This window comes from Mya arenaria, chromosome 16, assembly GCF_026914265.1.
Source record: "Mya arenaria isolate MELC-2E11 chromosome 16, ASM2691426v1".
In the NCBI taxonomy this organism is placed as follows: domain Eukaryota; kingdom Metazoa; phylum Mollusca; class Bivalvia; order Myida; family Myidae; genus Mya; species Mya arenaria.
Genome location: NC_069137.1, coordinates 21,621,727 through 21,645,963, shown reverse-complemented (window position 1 = coordinate 21,645,963; position 24,237 = coordinate 21,621,727). Strand labels below are relative to the sequence as shown.

At 34.9% G+C, this 24,237-nt stretch overlaps 1 protein-coding gene across 2 annotated transcripts; it reads right to left on the bottom strand.

Moving 5' to 3' along the window:
- On the bottom strand, window positions 1-24,237 carry LOC128222550 (kinesin-like protein KIF23). Of its 2 annotated transcripts, XM_052931612.1 has the most exons (22): window positions 24,126-24,237; window positions 23,711-23,777; window positions 21,694-21,786; window positions 21,007-21,151; window positions 20,339-20,475; window positions 19,373-19,497; window positions 18,869-19,039; window positions 17,750-17,862; window positions 17,252-17,373; window positions 16,722-16,824; window positions 15,643-15,845; window positions 15,143-15,299; window positions 12,401-12,568; window positions 11,120-11,328; window positions 10,424-10,534; window positions 9,710-9,878; window positions 8,681-8,847; window positions 7,882-7,969; window positions 7,251-7,390; window positions 5,188-5,372; window positions 4,200-4,248; window positions 1-2,432 (listed from the first exon to the last, which is right to left on the bottom strand). In XM_052931612.1, exons 1-21 carry the CDS (start codon window positions 24,143-24,145, stop codon window positions 4,209-4,211), a joined length of 2,733 nt encoding a protein of 910 aa, XP_052787572.1. In that variant the 5' UTR covers window positions 24,146-24,237; the 3' UTR covers window positions 1-2,432; window positions 4,200-4,208. The 2 variants fall into 2 exon arrangements, with proteins under 2 accessions (XP_052787572.1, XP_052787573.1); XM_052931613.1 differs by lacking the exon at window positions 4,200-4,248.

Genomic DNA, 24,237 nt, shown 5'->3' with positions numbered 1-24,237 from the left:
AAAAATAACCTTGAACAATTAATATGAACTTGCACATCTTTGTATCAAAATGATGGGTGGATTACCTTAAATTCAATCAAATATTTAAGAAGCTCATGCAATACAGATGTCTACTCTTGCCAGTTGCTTTACAATGACCAAATGGAATTACCGTATATTATAATAGCTAGATCTATCACAGGAGTGATGACTGCCACCAAAATGACCTTAACATTAGAATATTTATGAATATTTCAAGGGCTATAACTCTTATTTCAAACAAAGGCAATGAAAAAGTATCAAGCAACTGACAAGAACAACAGACACAGTAAAGTGACTTCAGTTTGACTACTTCAAACGCGGTGAGGGTATTGCAATTACTTAAGCCAGGAGTGTCGCTTATATATTTGCTTATTGACATTGGTAAAAAATATACCAAGTTTCATGAAAATATATTGACTTGTTTTTGAGCTTTGAGTTTTCTTTGCATGCTGATGGCGGGTACTATACTAGTTTTGAGAATACCTGAACTTTTTCTTTGAAAATCAGACCAGATAAAAATCACGTATAATACATTTCTACACTAAATATTTACATTATGTACAACTTCTCATCCCTTGGTAATGTTAAGAATAATCATCAGATCTTACTTATCTTTGATAAATTACTCACATTGTATCTCATTTATATATGAGGGATAATTAATTAAAATTAAACTAATACTACCGGTAGTAAAAAAAAATCAGGTATCGTTTGGATAAAATCATGAAATGTAGAGAAGTTACTAGAAATATGCTCCTTTTATATTATATGTTATTGCTAATTTATGAGAGATAACTCATTATGATTACCCATGTAGTTACGGTACTAAAAAATGCTCCTATGTTTTACTGTTGAAAAGTATAATGGCAAAAAAACATGTAAAATAAATAATCTTATATTGAGTTGAAGGGATGGTTTATGGGCAAAATCAGAAAAGGCAAAATTGGAATTTCAAATTTGAGTAAACAATAAGAGAGTTTTCCCAATAAGAAAAGCCCCAGTCCAACGGCAATCCAAAAACAGTGAAAAAACAATGAATAGTACTTGTACTATTAAAATGAAAAAAACACAGATCTCCTGTGTTAATTTCTGTTAATTCTACAATTACACTTGTAGTTTTTCGATTTTGTTCACAATCAATTGATAAGAGATCATGTTAAAGAAGGAGATCTTAATAATTTAAGTAGATTGACTAAATATAGTTTTTCTTCACACTTTTATGAGGTAAATAGTTACAAATGTGCCAAAAACAACAACGAATGAATTGAAGATCAAGAAGTACTATAAAAATACTTTACATCAATAAAGTATACATAATCTTTAGGTTATGAGAAACTATTTCTTAAAAGTTAAAAATTATTAAGCTCATTTATTTACAGATATAAGCGGTTTATCACATGAAAAATATCAATAGAACTAACTTCTCTGAACACCTTAAGCATAGCAGGTTTAAATAACTTATGTAATTTAGCTAAATTACTTGGTTATACTTGATTTAACATAACAAAAAGGTAGATCATCATCATCATCATCATCTTTAGAAATAGACGAATACACAAATGATACTTTAAGAGAAAAATAAATGACAAAGAATACTGATCTTAGCAAGGGCCTTATGCTTGTTCAGGAAATTTGGGCCAAAAATACTTCCATTTTACCTACATGAATGTGCCACTTTTATTCAAAAACGCACAGTTAATAAATTCTATTGTATCCGATAAATTGTTGTTGTTGTTTTGTTTTTGTTTTTACTAAAATTACATAAGTACATAAAAAAATAGATATTTTAAAAACTAAAATTGATATATTGATTATTATCTTTCTACATGCATGTTATATAAGTTGTATTCTTCATGTATTCCGTCTATCTACACTTCTTAATATTGCTATATTACATAACCACACATACATGATGATGGGCATAGGCAAATTGGTTCAATTAACCTTTTCCAAGATCACCCATAATTTAAAAAAAAAAATCAGTTTTTTTTATATAGAACATTTACACAGATCCAAACATTCCCACTAAATATCATTAATGTTAAAGAAATTCATTTGTATACCTGGATCTATTCAACACACTATTTTATCCCTTTCACTGTACAAATTTTTATTTAAGATGACAACTATTTGCTTTTTTCGTACAAGTAAACCTTTCTATACATTCTAGCATTTTTCTATACAATTTGATTTTTAATCTACCAAATTATACACGTGTTCATTCCACAAGCCAACTGTTTGCAATATTAATTCCAACTCACATTGAAAAAAGAGATTGATAAGTCTTTGCCCTTTTACACATTCTAGCATATTCATTGATAATTTCTTTACTTCATTCCACCAAACAGTACAACTGATCTCAGCAGACCAACTATATTTACACTCTGGATTCTGGTGTGTGGCGACTTCGTCTGGAAAGAAAGAAAAAAAACATCATGTACACACAATAATTTTTTAAGCATTCTGGGAACAAGTAGGCATATAAAGCTCCTGATGGGTTGAAAAATTGTCTTAAAGAACTGCATATTTTGGCATCAATAAAAATATCAAATACTATTCAAGACCATAATAATAATACAGTCAAAACCTGTTGACTCGATACCCCTTGGTTCGATTTCCTCTTTGGCTCAAATTGGATGTTAAGGACCTATTTTGTTTCACTCTTTGTAAGTATTCCCACTTGTCTCGATATTCACGAGTCTCGAAGTATTTTAGCCATTCCCTGGGAAGCCAACGGTTTTGACTGTATTTCATTAAATTAAAAAATAATACAGTATAAAACCATAAATGTAATGTATACTAACAGTTCAATCAACATCATGTTACATATCACAATTAAAATTGGCTCTTTTAGAATAAAATTGTACAAAGCTTGATATGGATACGAGGGTAAATATAGGTCAGGGATAACACAGTAAAATACCTTTTTCCCCGTGAATACAATTCTGCTTATAATAATGCAAGTTACATGTTTGATTTTTTTTATATTTATCATTGTTTTAAGCTCTCTCCTTATAGTGATAAAAATATGTGTGTTTAACTTACTTGTTTGTGTGTTTAATTAAATTGTTTGTTTATTTGTTTAACCAAATTGTTCTATGTATAACCCAAATTGTTTGTGTGTTTATTTAACCAAATTGTGTGTTTAACCAAATTGTTTGTGTATTTGTTTAACCAAATTGTGTGTGTGTTTAACCAAATTGTTTGTATGTTCGTTTAACCAAATTGTTGATTTTTAACCAATTTGTTGGTTTATAACTTAAGTTTGTTTTTTAATGAAACTGTTAGTTTAAAAACAAAATTGTTGGTTTCAAACCAAATGTTGGATCTTCACAAAATTGTTGGTTTTAAACCACATTGGTTTTTAACAAAAATGCTGGTGTTTAACCAAATTGTTGGTGTTTAACCAAAGTGTTTGTGTGTTTGTTTAACCCAATAACCTACTGAAGTTCTGTATACCAATTATGAGCCTATCTTACTATACGAACATTGCAAGAACTACCACCATTTCTACATTTAATGAACATATTTTGAATTGTTCTTTTGATAAGGCCAATGATAAAGCTGCACTGTCACTGATTGCTTGTTTTGACAACTTTCTTATTTATTTTTCGTCTTGGCCTGAGCAATTTCTTGCATTAATGTGCTGACAAAAGAGCAGATCACAGTTTTAATATAATGGTTTAAAAATGGATGTTTTATGGCTAAAAGCATAACTAACGCTTTTAGGAAAATTCAGCAGTTTACCAAATAATTGAGATATGCTCTATTCCCAGTAATTTTATATGAGTGAATTGAAGGCAATGATGCCAATATGAGCTGATTCTGAGACAAAAAAATATAATAGGTCAAAACTGTCAAATATTGAGAGTGCAACTTCCAAGTTTTTTCCCCGTTGTGTTGGTCCAAAACTTTGAACATTTTTAGATTATTTTCTAAAAAACAAACAAACAGATGAGCATAAATGAGTTTTAATAATGTTATGATAGTTGATGAGAATTGAACGACTGTTACTTGCGATGGAATTATTACTCGTGACATGTACTGATTATACATTCTTAACAAACATGCAGTTTCGAAGAGTATGAAATGCTTAATATATAGTTTGCTAGCGTACATATATAAACATGATTGCTACTAATTTCCACCAAGCATGAAGCGTTTTTCCCTGCAAATACCTGATATCATTAAACGTGAGATACTAGCTCAGGCGATGGCTTGCTTCTCCTGGTAAAATTGATAAATGATTACAATTATTACTGTTTAATACTAAGGTAAAAACACAAAATTCAAAATCCCCCATTTCTTAACCAATTTAAAAATAATTCTAATTTGATGAATGAGTGAATCGCCCTAGAACACTTAATAGGTTTTATATATATTGAAAGTGAAGGATCTGTACCTGTTTACCCATACAGGCTATGACTCCCAGTGTCAAAAATAAATTAATATTTAACTCGTTGCTGTGCCCCTTGTAGAAAATAAAATAAACAATAGCCTCTATATCCTTAAGGTGAATGAGCTGATGAACTAGATAAATTCTTACTAAAAATATCTGTCACAGGAACGTGACAAATACCCCCTACATTTCCTTGTAAGAGTGATAGCCAAATTGACCTTTAAGAAAAGTTATGGGGCTTGCCATACATACGCATATTGTCTTTGGCAACATGTGTACCAAATGTCATTACCTAGGCCTAAAAAATGTTTATGTCTGTTTCAGGTAACCCGACCCTACCTATAAAAATGCACCGACCCTAACTATTTTTTTCCGTTTCTGAGCAAAAAAAATATTCGTTAGCGAATAGAGAGTTACGAAGGGCGGATAAATGCAGATTTTAATCAGAATTATTGTTTATATGATAAAACAAAGTCAGGCAATGACTGTAATGTAGGAAAGACTGCCATGTGCAAGAAAACACTCTGAATTTACGACAGATTTTGAAAAAAAATAATAAAAAAATCCCTATCTACCCTACCTAGAAATTTTGGGAAGGTTACCCTAAACAAACAATTTTTTTTTTTTGGCCTTATGGCCAGTTTTGCTGACAACATCAAGGCCAATGAAGTGTCATAGTTGCTGACAACATCGAGACCATGAATATACCTTTAAATAAACGAGCTAAAACAAGGTCTTTTTGCAAAACTATTACATATTGTGCTTACTTTCTTCTGTGCCCCTCAATTGCGATTGCACATCGTTCCTCAGGGTCCGTCCATTCACCATCAAAGTCTGAAGGCTGTGGGCAACTGGAGCGACGTTTACGTGTCCCGGGTTCGCGCTGTTTGTGAACCTCAACATCGTTGAATACGACCTGCGTGCCCCCGCCAGCGGTAGGCAAAACATCCCCCTGTAGCAAAGGAAACAGAGATAACGCAGGGTTTGACACTAAGGGTAGTTCGATGACAACCAGCTTTATGGTCGGACTACAAGAAATTTTAAGTAAATAGTACATCAGACTACCAGAAAAAGTAAGTATCCTGAAACCATTTCGGCCATGGGTTCTTATGGCAATTTTGATGTCAAAAGCACACTGCCTTAGAAGAAAAACTGGCTTTTTAGAAGCTCTTTTGAGGGTTCTTCTGACTTTAAATTTAAAGCAAACTGGGATATCAACTCTAACAACCAAAAGCACTCTAGTAACTTTTTTAATCAGCTAAAAAAAAAATTTTTTATATAAATATATATATATATATATTTTTTTTTTTTTTTTTTTTTTTTGGGGGGGGGGGGGGGGGGGGGGGTCATTAGATCCGCGGATTTCCGCGAATCCGCGGACAAATCACATCCCTGCATCAATTAATAGAGCATAAAATCTTCATTACGCTTTATTCAAACGTGATGTCAAATATCCGAATATCATCGATAAACACTCATTTTAAACTTGCTGAAGATGGCCAAGCAGTTAAAGACCACGTAGACTGTTTACCGAATTTCGGCGCATTTCATATAGCCTTTCAATCATTATTTAAACCAGTCTATGGAATGTCTATATTTAGAGAGGGAAAAACCATCTTCATACTGAATGGTGTGATTTTATAAGCAAACAAGACAGGTTTGTTTTTATCTTAAAATATAGATTGCCATTTTTCGTAAACCGTTAGTAACAGTTTAAGCCATAAAACATTAATTTTCGAACGGAAATATGAAAATCTGCGATCTGATTTTTTGTCAGCAGTCTTATATCATTGGTTTGCAGATAACCTTTCATGGCTTTCAAAGACAAAAAATAAAAAAAATGTCAAAAACGTAAATCTGTGAGAGTGCAGCTTTAAATGTTCTCAAAGTTCATGCATTAATCAGTCTGTGCCCTTGCCATTGGCAAACCTTTCATGGGAAAACTCAAATTTAATAGATCATAAAACCTCAGATTGGCATTGCTACTTAAATTAAATATAAATTGAGACTTCAACTTTTCTATTTAATTGTATTATCATGTAAATCTTTCATAAGAAACTCAAATTTAATAGATCATAAAACCTCACATTCAAACAGACTGATGAAGACAAAAAAAATCAGGAAATATACAAATAACTTTCAAAACAAACTTTTGCATGCAAATGATTGAACCTTATCGCTTGTTCAATAAAATAACAGTTTTTTCTCACTTTCCAAATGTATTCCTGAAAACATTTAGTACACAATAGTTACTTTAATTAACAGTATTGTTAGGCTTGATATTTTACTTTTTTAAAAGATTATCATGAAATGATTCATTACATGGCATTTTTGATTACTTTGGGAAAATGACCTATTCCTTTGTTATTAGGGTTTTGATGTGTAGCTGTGAACAATTGGGAGTTTTAGTGTGTAGATATTAGAAATTGGAAATTTTAGTTAATAGATATATCAAGGGCTGAATGCGAAAAGGTTCTAAGTGACATTAAATAAAGAAACAGATAGAACCTTTTCGCTTTCACCACTCGATATGAAATTGGGGAATTAAGATTATTGAGATGTTAGAAATTGGGGATTTTAGAATGAACATTTTAGGATAAGAGAGATTTAGTGTGTAGATGTAAGATATTAAGGAATTTAGTGTTAAGATGTTAAAAAGTGGTTGTTTTAGCATTGTTTTAGTGTTTAAATGTAAAATATGGGGGATTTCAGTGTTGAGATGTAAGAAATTTAGTGAATATTTGTTGAAGATATTAAAAATTTGGGAGTTTAGTGCATCATGTAAAACTTCCTTACATGATTACATAAGTTGAATATATTATTGCACTACCTTGAAGTATTTGGTCTGAAATTCGCCATCGGAGCCAACATCTTGGTGGGTCAACATGTATTTTGTGGCTGTCTTTGTGTCCTTCTGTTCCAGCTTTGAGACTGATTTCTTCTTTTTCAAAGTGGGCTGTAACACTGTGTCTGAAAAGGGACATAACTCTTTGAATATTCTATCAATGTGCATTCCCTTAAGAACATGCCCAAGTATAACGAATATACTTAAATCTCAATCTCAGGTTCAACACATTTTACCACATGTATAAAAGCAAAGTACGATTCATAAGCTTGATTGTTTTTATACTTTTTGAAAACATGTTTTGATAAAAAAAAAATTGGCAATATTTAAAAGAGAAAATAATTCTAGAGCAAAAAATATACTTCCAGTAATTGTTAAAAAATAATGGATTTTTTTGGCTGTTGAAAATTATTCCAAGGGTTTTAATCAACATATTCTATAAAAGAATGTGCTCCTATAAGGTGTAAAAACATTTATGAATTTAAATAACTTTAGATGTTATATGATAAAATGAGTTGAGAATGAGATTTGACTTATATTATAATTAACCAAAATTCAAATATTTTTTGGTAGGATTCCTTATTAAATGAAACTGTAACAGATCTTGAAGACTCACCCAGATCCAGACTTCCCTGTGGTCGATGGTCCAGCCAGGTCTCGTTGTTCGACCTGGAACGTCGGTGTCTCAAACTGTACTGCGGTATCTGAAGTCGAGATTGAAAATCGGTACAGAAATCATTATCGATTATCGGAAATAATCGGTCCAGCCACTTTAATAAATGTTTGATTTTGTTATCAAAATCAATTAAATATTCACATGATTGTCTAAAATTTGGTTGCATAGTCATTTATGAATATTCGTTTTAAGGTTCTTTATTTTATGCAATTTGTCTGGAGTTTTCAATCCTGATTTCTGGACTTAAGCTGAAGTTTAGAACCCCCGTTGAAAGCCATACAAGTTTAATTGAAAATTAATTGTTTGGGCCTGAAATGGGCAACGATCAATTGTATTTATTCATAATTGATCGTCAATTCAACCAGGGGGTTGTTTTTTTCTTTTCTCTCATTACTTGTGTTCGGTTAATTTCTGCCAATTTTCTCCTTTGGGTTCATTTATACATTCAGAAGTGTTCAGTCAACAATACGGCCGAAAGCAGTAAGACACTAAATAACTTCGAACATGCACATAACATAAGCATAGTTAAGGATTACCAGTCATTGTAAAAGAATAAAACTATAATTCAGATATTGTCTCAAACTGATTGTACTAACAATATCAGTCACTTGAGTGGATCCAATTATCCATAATCAAGTTGGAACCGATTCCCAACTAGTCAGCTGCATAGCTGTCAATGAAATCAGTCTTTTTTAATGTCACATACATTTTTCTGTAATAAACCAACATCTATACTTACAGCTCTTGGTGTGGCCACTGGGGTCTTGGGTGGGGGTCTCTTGGTAGCACTCTTACCCCCTCCATAACCCCAGGGCTTCACAGTAGACACGGTGTTTGTTCTGCTACGAGGGGTGGGGAGCCCCACACTGGAGACGTCACTTTCAGACCTGGCAGACTGAATCATCCCTAAAATTTAAAGAATAAATAATTTGATTTAAAGGGACCACACACCAAATAGTCTAAAAATCGGCAAATACAGTATTTCCTCAAAACAAGTATAGAACTTTTAATGTGAGCTATTAGGAGGCCAATGATAAGTCACTTTTCATGGTTAAAATAATAAACGCAACATTTGTGTTGCTGTCTCATCTGTGTTTTCCCATTTAAAATAGTGCATAATGGTTTCACAGTTTTAGTCATATTAGTTTTTGAGTACAGATAATTATACCAATGCTATTTTTAAACTTACTGAGATTTATGTGGAAGACAACCTTAGTAAATTTAAAATTGGAAATATGCACAAAAACTGCGAAAGATGTATGTGTCGTAAGCGATGTGATACTTCAATAAGTAAGATTCAATGCGTTATACACAACTATATCAATATTATGTAAGTTTTTGACAATTTTCTTTTTCTTTTGCAATTGTATCATCTGGTGTCTAGTCCCTTTAAAGCTTTTCAGAAGACACAAAAGCTACGAGCATATGATGACATATATATGACCAGGCTTCGTGTATGTCCGCTTCTCTGGGGCGGGAGTCTAAACCATCACTTACCAGGCGTCGTGCATGTCCGCTTCTCTGGGGCGAGAGTCTAAACCATCACTTACCAGGCGTCGTGTATGTCCGCTTCTCTGGGGCGGGAGTCTAAACCATCACTTACCAGGCGTCGTGTATGTCCGCTTCTCTGGGGCGGGAGTCTAAACCATCACTTACCAGGCGTCGTGTATGTCCGCTTCTCTGGGGCGGGAGTCTAAACCATCACATACCAGGCGTCGTGTATGTCCATGTCGTGGGGGCTGGAGTGGGAGATTTAACCCTTACTTACCAGGCGTTGTGTATGTCCGTGTCTTTGGGGCTGGGGCGGGAGTCTTAAATGTCCTAGGTCTGGCCGTTGGGGTGTCTGTCTCCAGGACTTCCTTCATCATGTTAAACCTTTTTTCCTTCTCTTCTAACTGAGCACCAAGCTGCTGCTCAATCTTACGCTTTTCTTTGTCCTGAAAGCATTATGAATATGGAATACAATGCATTATTAATGTGAGGTCTTTAAAACAATGGGTTTACATATGCAATAGCGTATCGGAGCATCTGACAATGGCTAAGACCGAAAAGTGCCAGACAACTAACATAGGAGTAAAAACACTTCTTCCTGTATGTCCGTATCTGAAATTTCTTTTCCTTGGATGATTCCCATGATGTCATACTGGGTTTTGTTACTCAATATAGAAAAAAACATAACAACATAATTTCATCCAAGGCTTAGCTTCCAAAGAGGTCTCAATTTAGCACCAATGAAACTGCCTCATTTATCAAGTATGAAAACAATATTTATCAGCTTATTTTGCCACTTTACTCAATGAAGCGAAGCATTTAAGTGTACCACAGATATTGGACGAAGGGCTTAAGACATCACCACCACCACCACCACCATCAACATCATCACCATCATTGAACCACCACCACCATCATCATCATCAACACCACCACCTCCACCACCACCACCACCTCCATCATTCAACTACACATTTAAGGGTTCACGTACCAAGTTGTCTTCCCAGTGAATGTTGTTCATTTCTAGTCGTTGTTTAAAATTATCTCGCAGTCTTTCCTTCTCATGTTTTTCTTGTAATAACTTCAGATCTTTGTCACCAAGCTGGAAAAATCATAATGTTTGTAATTATTGGTTAGTTTACATTTATTCATTTTTCAGGGCTATTTTAAATTGTTCTGGTTACCCAATCCTACCTCTGAAATAGGCTACAACCCAAATGCTTTCTAGTCGGTCTGTAAAAAAAGCTTTTTGTTTAAATATAGATAGTCGACCCCGTTGGCTGGAACTCCCAAGGACCAGTGAAATACCTCGAGCCTTGTAAAAATCGAGCCTAGCGGAATTTATTACCTTCAGTATAAAGAAATCAGTCCTTTACATCCAGTTCGAGCCAACAAGATAATCAAGTCAAGCTATTCGCGCCAACTGGGTATGAGTAGTAGTTTATAAAGCTTCATACTGACTATTACTTTTTATTACCCAATGATGGCTATGGAGTGCGAACATAAAGCCTTATAATATCCTAACCTACCCTTCCTGTTTTTTTTAACAAGACATAACCTTAGCCATGTTCTTTTTTTCATCTAGACTCATTGGAAAATAATTTCATGTAAATTTAAATATTTCACTGACATGTCAATCATACCAAACTTGGTAGTGTTTTGTAACTTCAAACATTTTATAGTATACCTTAGCCTCATATTCCCGCCTCATCCTGTGTGCGTCATCTAGCTGTGCTTGCACATCCGCCAATCTTGCCTCCAGGGATCGGCAACGTGATTCAAATTTAGTGGAAGACGACCCCTGACGTTTCATCTGGTTTTCAAGTTCCTCATTACGCTCTTGAAGTTGTTCATAGTCACGCTCGAATCCCACTAAACGGCCCCGGAAATTGCTCCCTGGGTATTTTAAATAGAATGTAATCAGTAATGATAAAAGGATTTCATTACGGAAAGTGTGCATCGCTCTGCTTATCATTAAAAGGGACTCGCTCATGGTTTTATTAAATGCACTCTTTTTTTGAAAGAAGAATGAAGTGAGGCAATTCATTACGAGTGTGAAAACTAAGAAAACAACGTCTTGAGCACAAATGTTGATATATGCTGAGATATTGTATTTGAATTCCACGTTTGAATAGCGTTAGAAAAGCAATTCAACAAATGGCTTAACGGTTGAGTGTTTGTGTACAAGTCCTTGTGGGCGTAAGGTTTTGTTGTCAGTCATATCATTTTTACTTGTCTGTACTGACTTGGGTTCCCACCTACTAAAACCAGAACTTTTTTATATACTTTTATTGTATTGTTTTCTGCAGTTTTGGTATTAAAGAGTAAAATAATAATAAAATAAGAGTTATCATATTCATAACTGGGAAAACAAAATTGTGCCAAAACATAAGCGAGGCCATTTAAAGAACATTTCTTATTCAAAAAATAAGAATCCATCTTTGTTTTATATTTTTTAGATTTTCATTACTTTATTTTTTGTGGTAATATTTTTTTGATCGTACTAATTTTCGAGTCAATCAAAAAAATATTTTTCATTGTGTTTTACATATGCATAATTTTTTTCATTGTGTTTTACATATGCATAAGAGGTCACAAAAGGTTGCATGTTATATGAATGCAAATGTTATCATTCAAGCAATCAAGTGACAAAATTTATGAATGCAAATGTTATCATCCAAGCAATCAAGTGACAAAATTTCAAACAAATGCTGTCAAGCTGGAAATGAAATTATATGAAGTGAATCCATTTTTATACCGGAATTGTATGTATTTATGTTACCATTAATTTTTCTACAATAAATAGTTTAAATCTAAAAAACAGTGAAATTATTTTTCAATAAACTCATTGTTTCAAACGGTCGGTTTATCGAGATAAAATCAACCATTATACATCAATAAACCACCGGAAAGCAGGAAATAAATTGTAATTTTACACTAAAACAATTATCCTCTACATGTAACTCACATTTTGTTTCAAAGTCAGCAGCTAGTGCCTGCCTCTTGCTGTCTCGTTCTGCTAGGAAAGCGATGAGATTAATAAGAGTCGCAGAATCTGTATAGTCCACCATCTGCAGGTTGGGAAATTCAGGTCCGAGATCGTAGACCATGCAGGGCCCTGGAGGAGGGACTATATCTGCAAGTAAGGGCAATAAAGTATAAATTTATGTCACTGAAATTGATCAATTCCCCCAGGAGAGTCACAGAATCTGTATAGTCCACCATCTGCAGGTTGGGAAATTCAGGTCCGAGATCGTAGACCATGCATGGCCCTGGAGGAGGGACTATATCTGCAAGTAAGGGAAATAAAGTATAAATTTATGTCACTGAAATTGATCAATTCCCCCAGGAGAGTCACAGAATCTGTATAGTCCACCATCTGCAGGTTGGGAAATTCAGGGCCAAGATCGTAGACCATGCATGGCCCTGGAGGAGGGACTATATCTGCAAGTAAGGGAAATAAAGTATAAATTTATGTCACTGAAATTGATCAATTCCCCCCAGGAGAGTCACAGAATCTGTATAGTCCACCATCTGCATGTTGGGAAATTGAGGTCCGAGATCGTAAACCATGCAGGGCCCTGGTGGAGGGACTATATCTGCAAGTAAGGGAAATAAAGTATTAATTTATGTCACTGAAATTGATCAATTCCCCCCCAGGAGAGTCACAGAATCTGTATAGTCCACCATCTGCAGGTTGGGAAATTGAGGTCCGAGATCGTAGACCATACAAGGCCCTGGTGGAGGGACTATATCTGCAAGTAAGGGAAATCAAGTATTAATTTGAGTCACTGAAATTGATCAATTCCCCCCCAGGAGAGTCACAGAATCTGTATAGTCCACCATCTGCAGGCTGGGAAATTCAGGTCCGAGATCGTAGACCATGCAGGGCCCTGGTGGAGGGACTATATCTGCAAGTAAGGGAAATAAAGTATAAATTTATGTCACTGAAATTGATCAATTCCCCCCAGGAGTATCACAGAATGCGTACAGTCCACCATCTTAAGATTGGGAATTTCAGGTCCGAGATCGTAGACCATGCAGGGCCCTGGTGGAGGGACTATATCTGCAAGTAAGGGAAATAAACTATAAATTTATGTCACTGAAATTGATTAATTCCCCCCAGGATAGTCACAGAATCTGTATAGTCCACCATCTGCAGGTTGGGAAATTCAGGGCCAAGATCGTAGACCATGCAAGGCCCTGGAGGAGGAACTATATCTGCAAGTATGAAAAATAAACTATAAATTTATGTCACTGAAATTGATTAATTCCCCCCAGGAGAGTCACAGAATCTGTATAGTCCACCATCTGCAGGTTGGGAAATTCAGGTCCGAGATCGTAGACCATGCAGGGCCCTGGTGGAGGGACTATATCTGCAAGTAAGGGAAATAAAGTATAAATTTATGTCACTGAAATTGATTAATTCCCCCCAGGATAGTCACAGAATCTGTATAGTCCACCATCTGCAGGTTGGGAAATTCAGGGCCAAGATCGTAGACCATGCAAGGCCCTGGAGGAGGGACTATATCTGCAAATATGAAAAATAAACTATAAATTTATGTCACTGAAATTGATTAATTCCCCCCAGGATAGTCACAGAATCTGTATAGTCCACCATCTGCAGGTTGGGAAATTCAGGGCCATGATCGTAGACCATGCAGGTGCCCTGGTGGAGGGACTATGTCTGCAAGTAAGGGAAATAAAGTATAAATTTATGTCACTGAAATTGATCAATTCCCCCCAGGAGAGTCACAGAATCTGTATAATCCTTCATCTGTTGGTAGGGAAATTCAGGCCATAGATCGTAGACCATGCAGGTGCTTGGTGGAGTGACTACATCTGCAAGAAAGGAAAATTATGTAAAAATTTGTGTCACTGAAATTGATCTATTCAGCCAGGATTGTCACAATGTGTATAGTTCACTATCTAAGATTGGGAAATTTGGAGCCAAGATCGTAGACCATGCAGGGCTCTGATGGAGTGACTTTTTATGCAAATCCAAGTAAGTAAATCAACTATAAATTTTTGTCACTGAAATTGATAAATTCTCCCTCAGAGTGTCACAGAATGCGTAAAGTCTACCATCTTAAGATTGGGAAATTCAGGTCCATGTGATCTTAGACCATGTATGGCCCTAGTGGAGGTACTAGATCTGCAAGTAAGGAAAAATAAGCATAAAAAAGTGTCACTGAAGTTGATCAATTCCCCCAAGGAGTGTCACAGAAACTGTATAGTCTACCATTGTTAGATTGGGAAATTCAGGTCCTAGATCATTGACCATGCAGGGCCCTGGTGGAGTGACTATATCTGCTAGTATGGAAAAATAAGCATAAAATAGTGTCACTGAAGTTGACCAATTCCGCCGAGGAGTGTCACAGAATGCGTATACTCTACCATCTTATGATTGGGAAATCCAAGATTCAAGATTGCAGACCATGTATGGCCCTGGTGGAGTGACTTGATCTGGTAGATCCAAGGGTTTTGATTAGCAGACATAGATGTATTATATGTCCAGAAAGTCCCAAAATACGGCCTATACAAGTTATAACCCCAGATGTTTTAAACATACCTGATATTTCCAAAGGCAATTGAAAAAAATTGGCTTGAAAAAGAAAATCACAAATTAACATATCTGTACAAGTTTTAAATGTTCAAGTTATTTTTTTTTTGTCTATAACTTAATAAACCTTGAAAGGGAGATAATCACCTTGTTCAATCTTTATCTTCTCCGCCTCTCTTAGTTGCTCCTCTCGTATCTTCTCTCCAAGGCGACGGCGTCCTGGTGTAAAGCCGAGGTCGAACTTAACTTGCTGTGATCGCTGAACCATGATCTCTTGAGATATCTCAGCAAACTTCATCACATGCTGAAAAGGAGATTAAACTTTTAGAAAAGGGAGATTAAACTGTCTTAAAAAGAGATAAAACTGTCTGATAAAGGAGACTCAATTATCAGAAAAGGGAGATAAAACTGTTTGAAAAGGGGAGATAAAAATATCTGAAAAGGGAGATATAATTATCTGAAAAGGGAGATAAAACTATCTCAGTACCTGAAAAGAGAATAATCTCTTATATTTACACTTAATATTATTGCTTTTGCACAGACAGACAATAAAAACGTCAGCGCCTATTTTGTAGATAGGATCGGATTAGTTCATAATCCAAACCCAAAGGCCTTACAATTTCTGGACCACAGGAGTTTCCACCTACCACGGTCTCGTCGTATTCCTCCGCCTTGGGGTTAACACAGATGACCATGCGGACTCTACCATCCCCGTCAAAGTAGTTCTTAAACAAGTGGGTCAGCTTGGAATCGCGGTATGGCACCATGCGGGGATTTCCCGGAGATTTCTGGTTTTCCCTGAGCAGCTCCAGACAGTTACGGAGCGCCATCAGTGTCTGATTGATGTTACCTGAAGTGAATAGTTAACCATGATATCAGTGCTTTTTCGGCCTCTTTCGGAGTTAAAATTCGACCCTATACCCCCCTTCTGATTACATAGATTTCTCCACTACCCTGGTAAAAAAAATCCCCTTCAATTTTTTTGAGTAGCATTGAGCTCTTAACATTTACCAAATGTAGCAACTTAGTGCCATTCGTGAATATATCAATAATTATTTTCAATAAAAGGTTTGACAACAAGTTGAACATTTTATGAAATCATGTTAGTATTCTTCCACTTTTTTTGCTGAAGCAAAACTATTTTTCCCCTAAGAAAGGGCCAGCCACCATTCCCTTAGAGGTAAAAAAAACACACTGGATATTAAGGTTCTAAATTTCTGATCTTTTTAACATAGGATGTTTCATATAATTAGGGGACATTCTAGCTGAGGGGCAAAGCAAAAGGGCGCATTGTATTGGTAAGTGAATAATTAAAGCATTATGAATTTCATAGAAAATTGTGTATTTTTGGAAGTAATATTAGGTTTCAAGTTCAAGAAAACCATAATCACGTTTCAAGTTTTAATCAGAACAAGAGAAGTATTTGATGATCTTAAGCATATTATTCCATTAAGGCAGGAGGGTGCACATTCTGGTCTCCATGAGGGCAGAAGGGCAGTTCTAAGAGTGCTTTACCTAAGTAAAAAACTGACTCAGAGATGAGACAAGATTACTTTCTATCCCTTGTAAACATTCCCCCCCCCATGAAAATTCCCCAACCAAACACACACAGCTTATTGACTATCTTTAATCAGCTTGTCCCCCTGGTTTTTCTATCCCTTGTACCCCCCCATGAGAATTCAAAACAATTCCAAAACACACAGGTACTATATATCAGCTAACTTACTGGCTTCTTTCAGTCGGTCGCCCTGGTTCTTAGTCCTATTTGTCCGTTCACTACCAGCCAGATCCACGAGCGAAAGCTGACTGACACAGATCTTGTCACTATCCTGGAAAAAACAAATTCGGAAGCATTAAATCACAAAACAGATATTTAACAATTCCATTAAAGGAAACAACACTTGATGGTTTTAGCTCATTTTCTTTAATTCATCAAAAATCAATCTATAAAAAATCTAGTCACTTCAAACAAACTCAAACAAAATATTTTGTAAATGGCCTGCAAGTCTAATTTCTTCATGGAAGAGATAACAGGTTAATTGTTTGTTCAAGTTAAAATTGTGTCCTAGACCTGTGCAGGCTGGAGTTTGATTTGGATGTGAGATTGGATAAAAACTAAAAACCGGAAAATACCAAATTGATATTTTCACTATTTGAAACAGTGAAATTTTTAAATAAAGTTTTATTTCACTGATAAATTTCTATTAACCATTGGAAAGCATGTAAAAAAAATTAGTTGAATGTTTCCTTTTATACCTGGATAACCTCTTGTCCACAGGAATCAAGCGGGGCCTGAACCAGTCTGATGTTAAATATACTGTGGCTTCTACTCGACTCAGCATTCAGACACGTGTGGGCAACCTTTCGTCTCTTCTGACCTGAAATATAATCAGGACTGGTATTTTTTAACCACCTTAAGTCATTTACTAACTTCAGTCACCCTCCTAATTTAAGAATCAAATTGGTCATATGATATAAAAACTTTAAATGATTTCATAAATAACATAACATACAACTATAATTTGCAAGTTTGTTGAAAAAAGTGTATATATGAATGACTTTTAAACCCAATTTTATGCATAAAAGAAAAATAAAAAATATTGTTTTCGGTGTAAGATAGCAATATTATATATTTCACCTTGTGAACACCAACAAAACTGAGTTTTACACATGAAACATAAATTTTGGTGCTCACTCCATGTAATATATTATGATCTTACACTGAAATAAACAATTATCCTCTATATCTCCTACCTTTAAAGAGGACCTCAAATGCCTCCTCCGGACTCTTCACCTCAACTTCTGTACAACTCATCACATACATGTTTTCATAGGAGTCGTTACGGAGAATCTTGGATTGTGGTGGCCTGTAAATTCAAGTTGAAGATTTTGCAGTTTAGTCTTGAACTGTTTATTCTAATTCAGTGGTCGAAATTAGCACATGCCTGCAAGCTAAATGATTTCAGGGCTTGCTTGAATTCTGGATTTTATACAGCAAGGCTTGTTGAACAATGTGATGCCAAGCATAGGTATAAGGATTCAAGTTTGTCTGTAGAAAAGTATAATTTCAATGCCTGCTCATTGCTTTAAGCTTGATTGTGACGAAAGCTGACAACTTATAGAATCACAATTAAGTCTGATTTCTTTGCAGAAACCATTACTGGTGTCCATTATGAGAGGCCATGAGAAAGTACCCCTGGTGGGATCGATCCCACAACCTCTTGGCTGAGAGTAGGACACCTTTATCACTAGACCACTGTCTCTTATTGATTACAAATAAAAATAAGCAGTAACTTCAGCAATTTAGTATTTGTTCTGAAAGAAACGTTACTGACAAATGTTTGTATAAAAGAATAGCCGTTTTTTTGTTACGTTGGTTAATTGACATCACGCTGATCCAATCAGAGTCATTGTTTTTATTGAGCAATGACGTCATAACCAGTGATTTTTTATGGAATTATTTTTACCGCCTGTGCGTTGCAAATTGGGAACAAGAGTTGACATTGGGAAAAATACAAAATCAGACCAAACTGGCTTATATAATGGTAAATATACATGTTGTAACTTTTTTATGCATACATTATGCTGTAAAAGAGTATAAAGTATAGTAAAGATTTTGTTTATATTTCAAGAAATTCATTGCTTTTTTCTTCATTAACATTATCTACATTATCATTAATCAGAAAAAATATAAAATTTTGGGAAAAAAGGACATTTTTTCGCAAAGGGAAACAAGGGGAAACAGCCTTTAGAAGACAGTAAATTGCACCAAAAAAAATCACTGATAACTCCTTCCTTGTTATACAATATTAATATCAAGTTTCATCTATCCAAAGGACTAGGCAAATTTAAATATTAAAGTTTAAGACATACTTGTATCCGGTGATGTTGTCATAGGGAAGTTCTTCCAACAGATCATAGACATAGTTGTTGTAGATTTCTATGTACGACACGAACACCGCATATGTGTTGTCTTCATCAATATCTGACACACATGTCGGGTCTGCTAAACGCCCCGTGTCACGCACAAACTCAAACTCTTTCCTGCAAAATTATCAGATATATCTTGTTCAAAATCTGATCAATACACATGTCGGGTATGCAAGATGGCCAGTAACCCTTAAAAAATATCAAATAACTAAACTTAAGTGTTTGATATTAACTTGTTTGATTTCAAGATTGTTGCTTTTACTACCGAATATTGGCCATTTCCCCAATTAATTTGCCTTCAGTATATAATTATCAAGAAATATATAAATACCATCTGTAATAGGGCACACTTTTGTCTGCCAAAACCTGCCGTCTTTGGTGTAAGAGCTGGCAGAGTAACTTACATCAAATCCTTATTTTACCAATTCAAGCAAAGCTAAAACTCACTTTTGTCTACCAGAACCAGGGGTCTTTGGTGTAAGGGCTGGCAGTATGTCTCTGCGTTGCCTTTCCATCATAGCATCAGCCTCCGTCTGTACATCAAAACCATTCATCCTGTCCGGCTTGAACACCTAGTAAATAAACATTAAGTGAACGTTTTTTCAGCTTGTAGAAAAAAACAATACATAACAAATATAATGTTGCACAGTGCACAATATATTACCTGTTTGCGAAGTATCAAATGTTATCAGAAATGTTATCAGAGATACAGATATGGGTTGTTATTAGAGTAAAAATGCTTAAACATACTCCAATTGCATAATCAAATGCCTGTTAATATAAATGGGTACCAATTGTTATAAGGGTGTTGTACCATAAGTATGATAAACTTACAACTGTTTCGGTAACAACCAATTTGACCATTTCAAAGATTGCTGCTTAACGTTTGTAGAATCACTTCAACTCCTACGCAGTGATTCCCTTGACGAGCATTGATTTTATATTTTGAAAAGGGAGATAGCGCTGTCATAAGTTTAGTTATGGATTAATATCTGCATAAATTTAGGATCAAGCCTAGCTCAATGTATGTAAACTTGTTCACACTTCCATTTGCAAGTAGACTAACAATCGCCATAACATTTTATTGAATGAAACCAAGGTGTACATTACACCTATTTTTTTTTTTTACATAATATGGACAAACAAGACACCTTAAGTAAAATGTTATCTGTAGCTCTGGTTATGTGATATACTGCAAATCTCCTATTAAACGTGTCTATTTGAGGACCATGTGAACTTAAAAAGAACTTTTCCCCATTCAGCATTTTTAATTTTGATAAATTTTATGATCTGATCAGTTGAGAAATGCATAGATTAAAAAATATGAAATACTGACTACACAATGACCAGTAATTTCGGCATCATAGTTGTATATGTGTATACACCCTGTAACATTTAACAACACAAACTCACATATTTCTTGCTCTGAAATCCTCCAATGGTGTTAAAGAGCACATCCAGGCATCTTGGCAGGATGCCTTGATCCTGGGGAGTTCCTGTCATAGTGTAGGTCTTTCCAGATGATGTGATTCCATATGTGAACAATAGGCCTGGAAGGAAAGGAATTGAAATCATTTTAGAGCAAATTCTTCATCTCATCTTTTTGACTCTTAGGTGTCAATCTGGATTATTAAATGCCTTATGTTTATAATATGTCTGAAAGAAGCAGAAATGAAATAATTTTGAGAAAAGAACCTAGCTAAATATGCTATTCAGGCCTAAAAAGAAAAACATTTGGTTCTGGTGATCCAAACCTACCTACCACCTAGGGTGCTGACCCTACTGTTTTTATAGTCATTTGGTTAAAAATAGAAAAGAAAAACTAAAATAAATATAAAAATAAATAAATGTGTTTTATTATGAAGTTTAAAACCTTGAACGCTTTATACAGAAGATTGCTTTAACACATTCTCCAATGACGAAAATCAATTCTAAAATAAAGCCTAATAAAAAAATAAAAAGCCTACTTACCATGCCTTTTTTGGTTTTTTAAAAAGATGTAACCCAAACCAAACCATTTTTTTGGCCTAAGGCCTAGCTGCCAAGAGCACTGAATTATGTAAGGAAAAACGAAAATTTACCATTCTTTCCATGCACCAGATCGTCCACAAGTGGTAGGGCAACATGGTCAAAGATTGTTTTTTGTGAAGTAACTTCATCAAAAACTTGTTGGAATTTGTACTGAACTTCTTTAAGTTGACCAGTACGGGCAAATGCCAGGGAACTCTGAAATAATACAATAACATTGACAAGTATAATCCAATGCAATGTTTGAAAGCCAGACACTTATCCGAGAAAATGTTAAGAAGCTGCAGAGGAAACTGTTTGACCATTGTTGCATTGCAAACAAACTTATGACATAAAACCAATCATAGGGTTTGGGCTGAAGAGTTATTGGAGGCTGAGGCTGTCTTTACCCTGCTAAAACATTTTTGGGGGGGAAAAATGGACCTAAAAGATTTCCGTGCGGAAAAGTTTGTGTATTCTTAATAAAAAAAATTAAATCCCCCCTTTCTTCATCTTTTCTGTCTATCATTAAAAGCATTCTTGTTCATTTATAGGCAATGTTAGAGCTCTCAATTTGAGAAAAAAATACACATTAATTCCTGTCACAAAGGCACCACCCCATTCCATAACCTGAACATGGTTGAATAAACACTGTTGGCAGATTCCATTTATTTGGATAACTACATATATTTGATGACATATACTGGTGAAGAGTCCTACCGGAAGTTATTGCAGCCAAGATGAAGACGATAACTACATACCTCAGTTGAGATTAGATTGACTGCCTCAGGGTTGACCACTTTGAGGCATACATTGCCAGAGGGATTATCCAGAGGTCTAACTCTGCAATATACCTGCAAGTAAATGGTAAATTTTATTGCTTCATTTGTGGAAACATGACATACATCATTTTTATTTATAAATAAGGTGAATTTCACCAAAAGCCAATGCAACTCACACCTTATCAACATCGTTTTGTTTTGAGCCTTTTCTATCACATTTAAATGATAGTTAACGCAATGATATTTTATCATTAAAAGAAATCTTCAGACTTCCAAGTTCACATGAAATAAAAGTGTGACCATCAGGGTTCGAATATAACTTTGAAGAGCACTCGCAAAATTTCGCGAGTGCTTTTTTAGGCAACTCGCAAAATGAAAAATCAACTTGCATTTTTATGATCTGCTTTATTCCCTTATAATATTGTCTAATTGTAGTAGAAATAAAGACATATTATGAATATTAAAAAGCATCAATCTTTAGTGACTCGACTACTAGAACTTGTTGATGGCTTATTCTTTGGGGGGGGAGGGGACATTGTTCTCTTTGTATATTTACTCTCGCCATCGAGTAATACCCATATATACCCATTCGGCAAGCACGCTACAGATTTCATTAAGTCTATAAGTATTAAAAACAATAACATTATAAATTTAAAATAAATAAAAGCAACAGTAAATGTAGCATGGATGCTTTGGACCTTGAAATATATCGATCGACAAAGTCTATTCACTTTGACAGTTGGGCGTAAATATATTCCAAGGTTGATGGGGTTTACATATAGTGCGCGAAAGCGCTAAATTTAGCCAATGATTGAGCTGGCTGATTACGTCATTTGTATTCACTTTGTATTATGCACGCCTCGGAGCATCCCAGAAAGATTGGAGATAAAACTCGGCCTTTTCCGTATTTGTTCTATTTTTGAAAACTTACTAGAGCGTGACTCCGTACTGTCTACTACTGGTAGTGTAAACATGCCACTTATAAGCTGTTTACACTCAACTACGTAGCGGAGTTAAGTTCATGTTTATTCTACTTTCCTTTTAACATTTTGTGGTCTAGAAAAAGCAACTCGCAGAATGTTGCGAGCTTGAAAAAAAGTCACTCGCAATTTGCAAATGTCACTTGCATTTTGCGAGTATGCGAGTCTAAATTCGAATCCTGACCATGTGCATTCAGCCTATTAGTGCCATTTTTTGTGAATTCCAATCTTCTAATTATAAAATGCCATACATTAACAAAATATGATCAGAATAATACCACATGATGGTAGTTAGTCCAAATAATTGTACGTTGACGGATTTTTTTTTTTTTGATATGGCAAATCCTTCACGTACAAATTGTTTAGTATCAAAAGTGGGTAGTTGTTCCGATCAGGATTCCGGGTTAAAGCATATAGCGTCTATAAAATATCATAAAAACAAGAAATATTACCAGATAATGTTATTTTATATTAGTTCTGTACACAAAAAATAAATATCCAACTTATAACTATGAGTTTGACGGCTTTTCTTCATTTCATTCTGTCAAAACATAACGATATATACATGAAGGGCACCTGCAAGGCTTCAGGGCACAGTTTTAAATTGCTCGGAACATTTCGGCCATGGCCGAGTTGTTACGATTGTACAACGAGGTCTATCTCGAAGCTTTGTCGGAGGAGGCCGAGTTATTACGATTGTATCGAGTTGTTCCCCTTCGCATAATTGTTTTCTGTGTCACTCAACTTTCGTTTTATTGGAAAGGTAAACAACTTGTTTTAATGCATTAAATGCTTGTTTAGTGCAAAATAGCATTTCACTTACATGGTAAAATATGAATATAACTCTTTATGATCAATTTCAACCATAAAATACTTCACTTAAAACAATTTCAATATTTTTAAAACACCCCCGTTTTTTGCACATTCCCGTTTAGACGTTAGGGATTGGAAGAATCCCGTATAACACGTCTAATATTTTAGACTAGATGGTAGTTAATCAAAATTACGGAATTTACCTCCACTGGTTCCACCACATCTGTGTTGTTGGGACTCTTTCCCCTCTTCTTGGGTGTCTTTCCTCTTCTGTAGGAATATAATTTATTTTCATTCAAGACTGGTTTTTAAAAAATTGCTCTGCTTTGTTTATAGAAAATGTCAAAATAAACAATGTTAACAGAGTATAAATTTCAGAAAGGCAAACCGGGTTGCTGGTGGTCAGTTACTGTAAAAATTACATGCTTTTCAATTACGGATTAATGTTTAGTATTGTAAAAAAAAAATAAACAAAGAAATTTTGCTTCAACTTTTAAGCCAAACAGAAACGAAAATCACGAAATTTTGAAAACTCGAAGGTAAACAAAATTGAGACAAAAAATCATTCATATTCAATCCTTTGTCTTCTAAAAGGATTCTCCAACACATTTTACTTACTGTGGACGCATTGGTGGCATTATTTGCTTGAAATTGTATTTTATTTTCGTAGGTTTACAAAATTAAAGCCTTCAAATCTTCCGGCAATTTCTTCTCAACCAATGAAATGCTT

Bases quoted from the DNA above. Each gene is read 5' to 3' on its own strand.
- LOC128222550 (XM_052931612.1), bottom strand. From the start codon at position 24,145: ATGCCACCAATGCGTCCACA. The intron at 21,152-21,693 runs GTATGTAGTTAT...GTATTATTTCAG, and splicing joins TCAATCTAATCTCAACTGAG to AGTTCCCTGGCATTTGCCCG. The intron at 17,863-18,868 runs GTATGTCTTAAA...TTGAATTTACAG, and splicing joins GACAACATCACCGGATACAA to GCCACCACAATCCAAGATTC.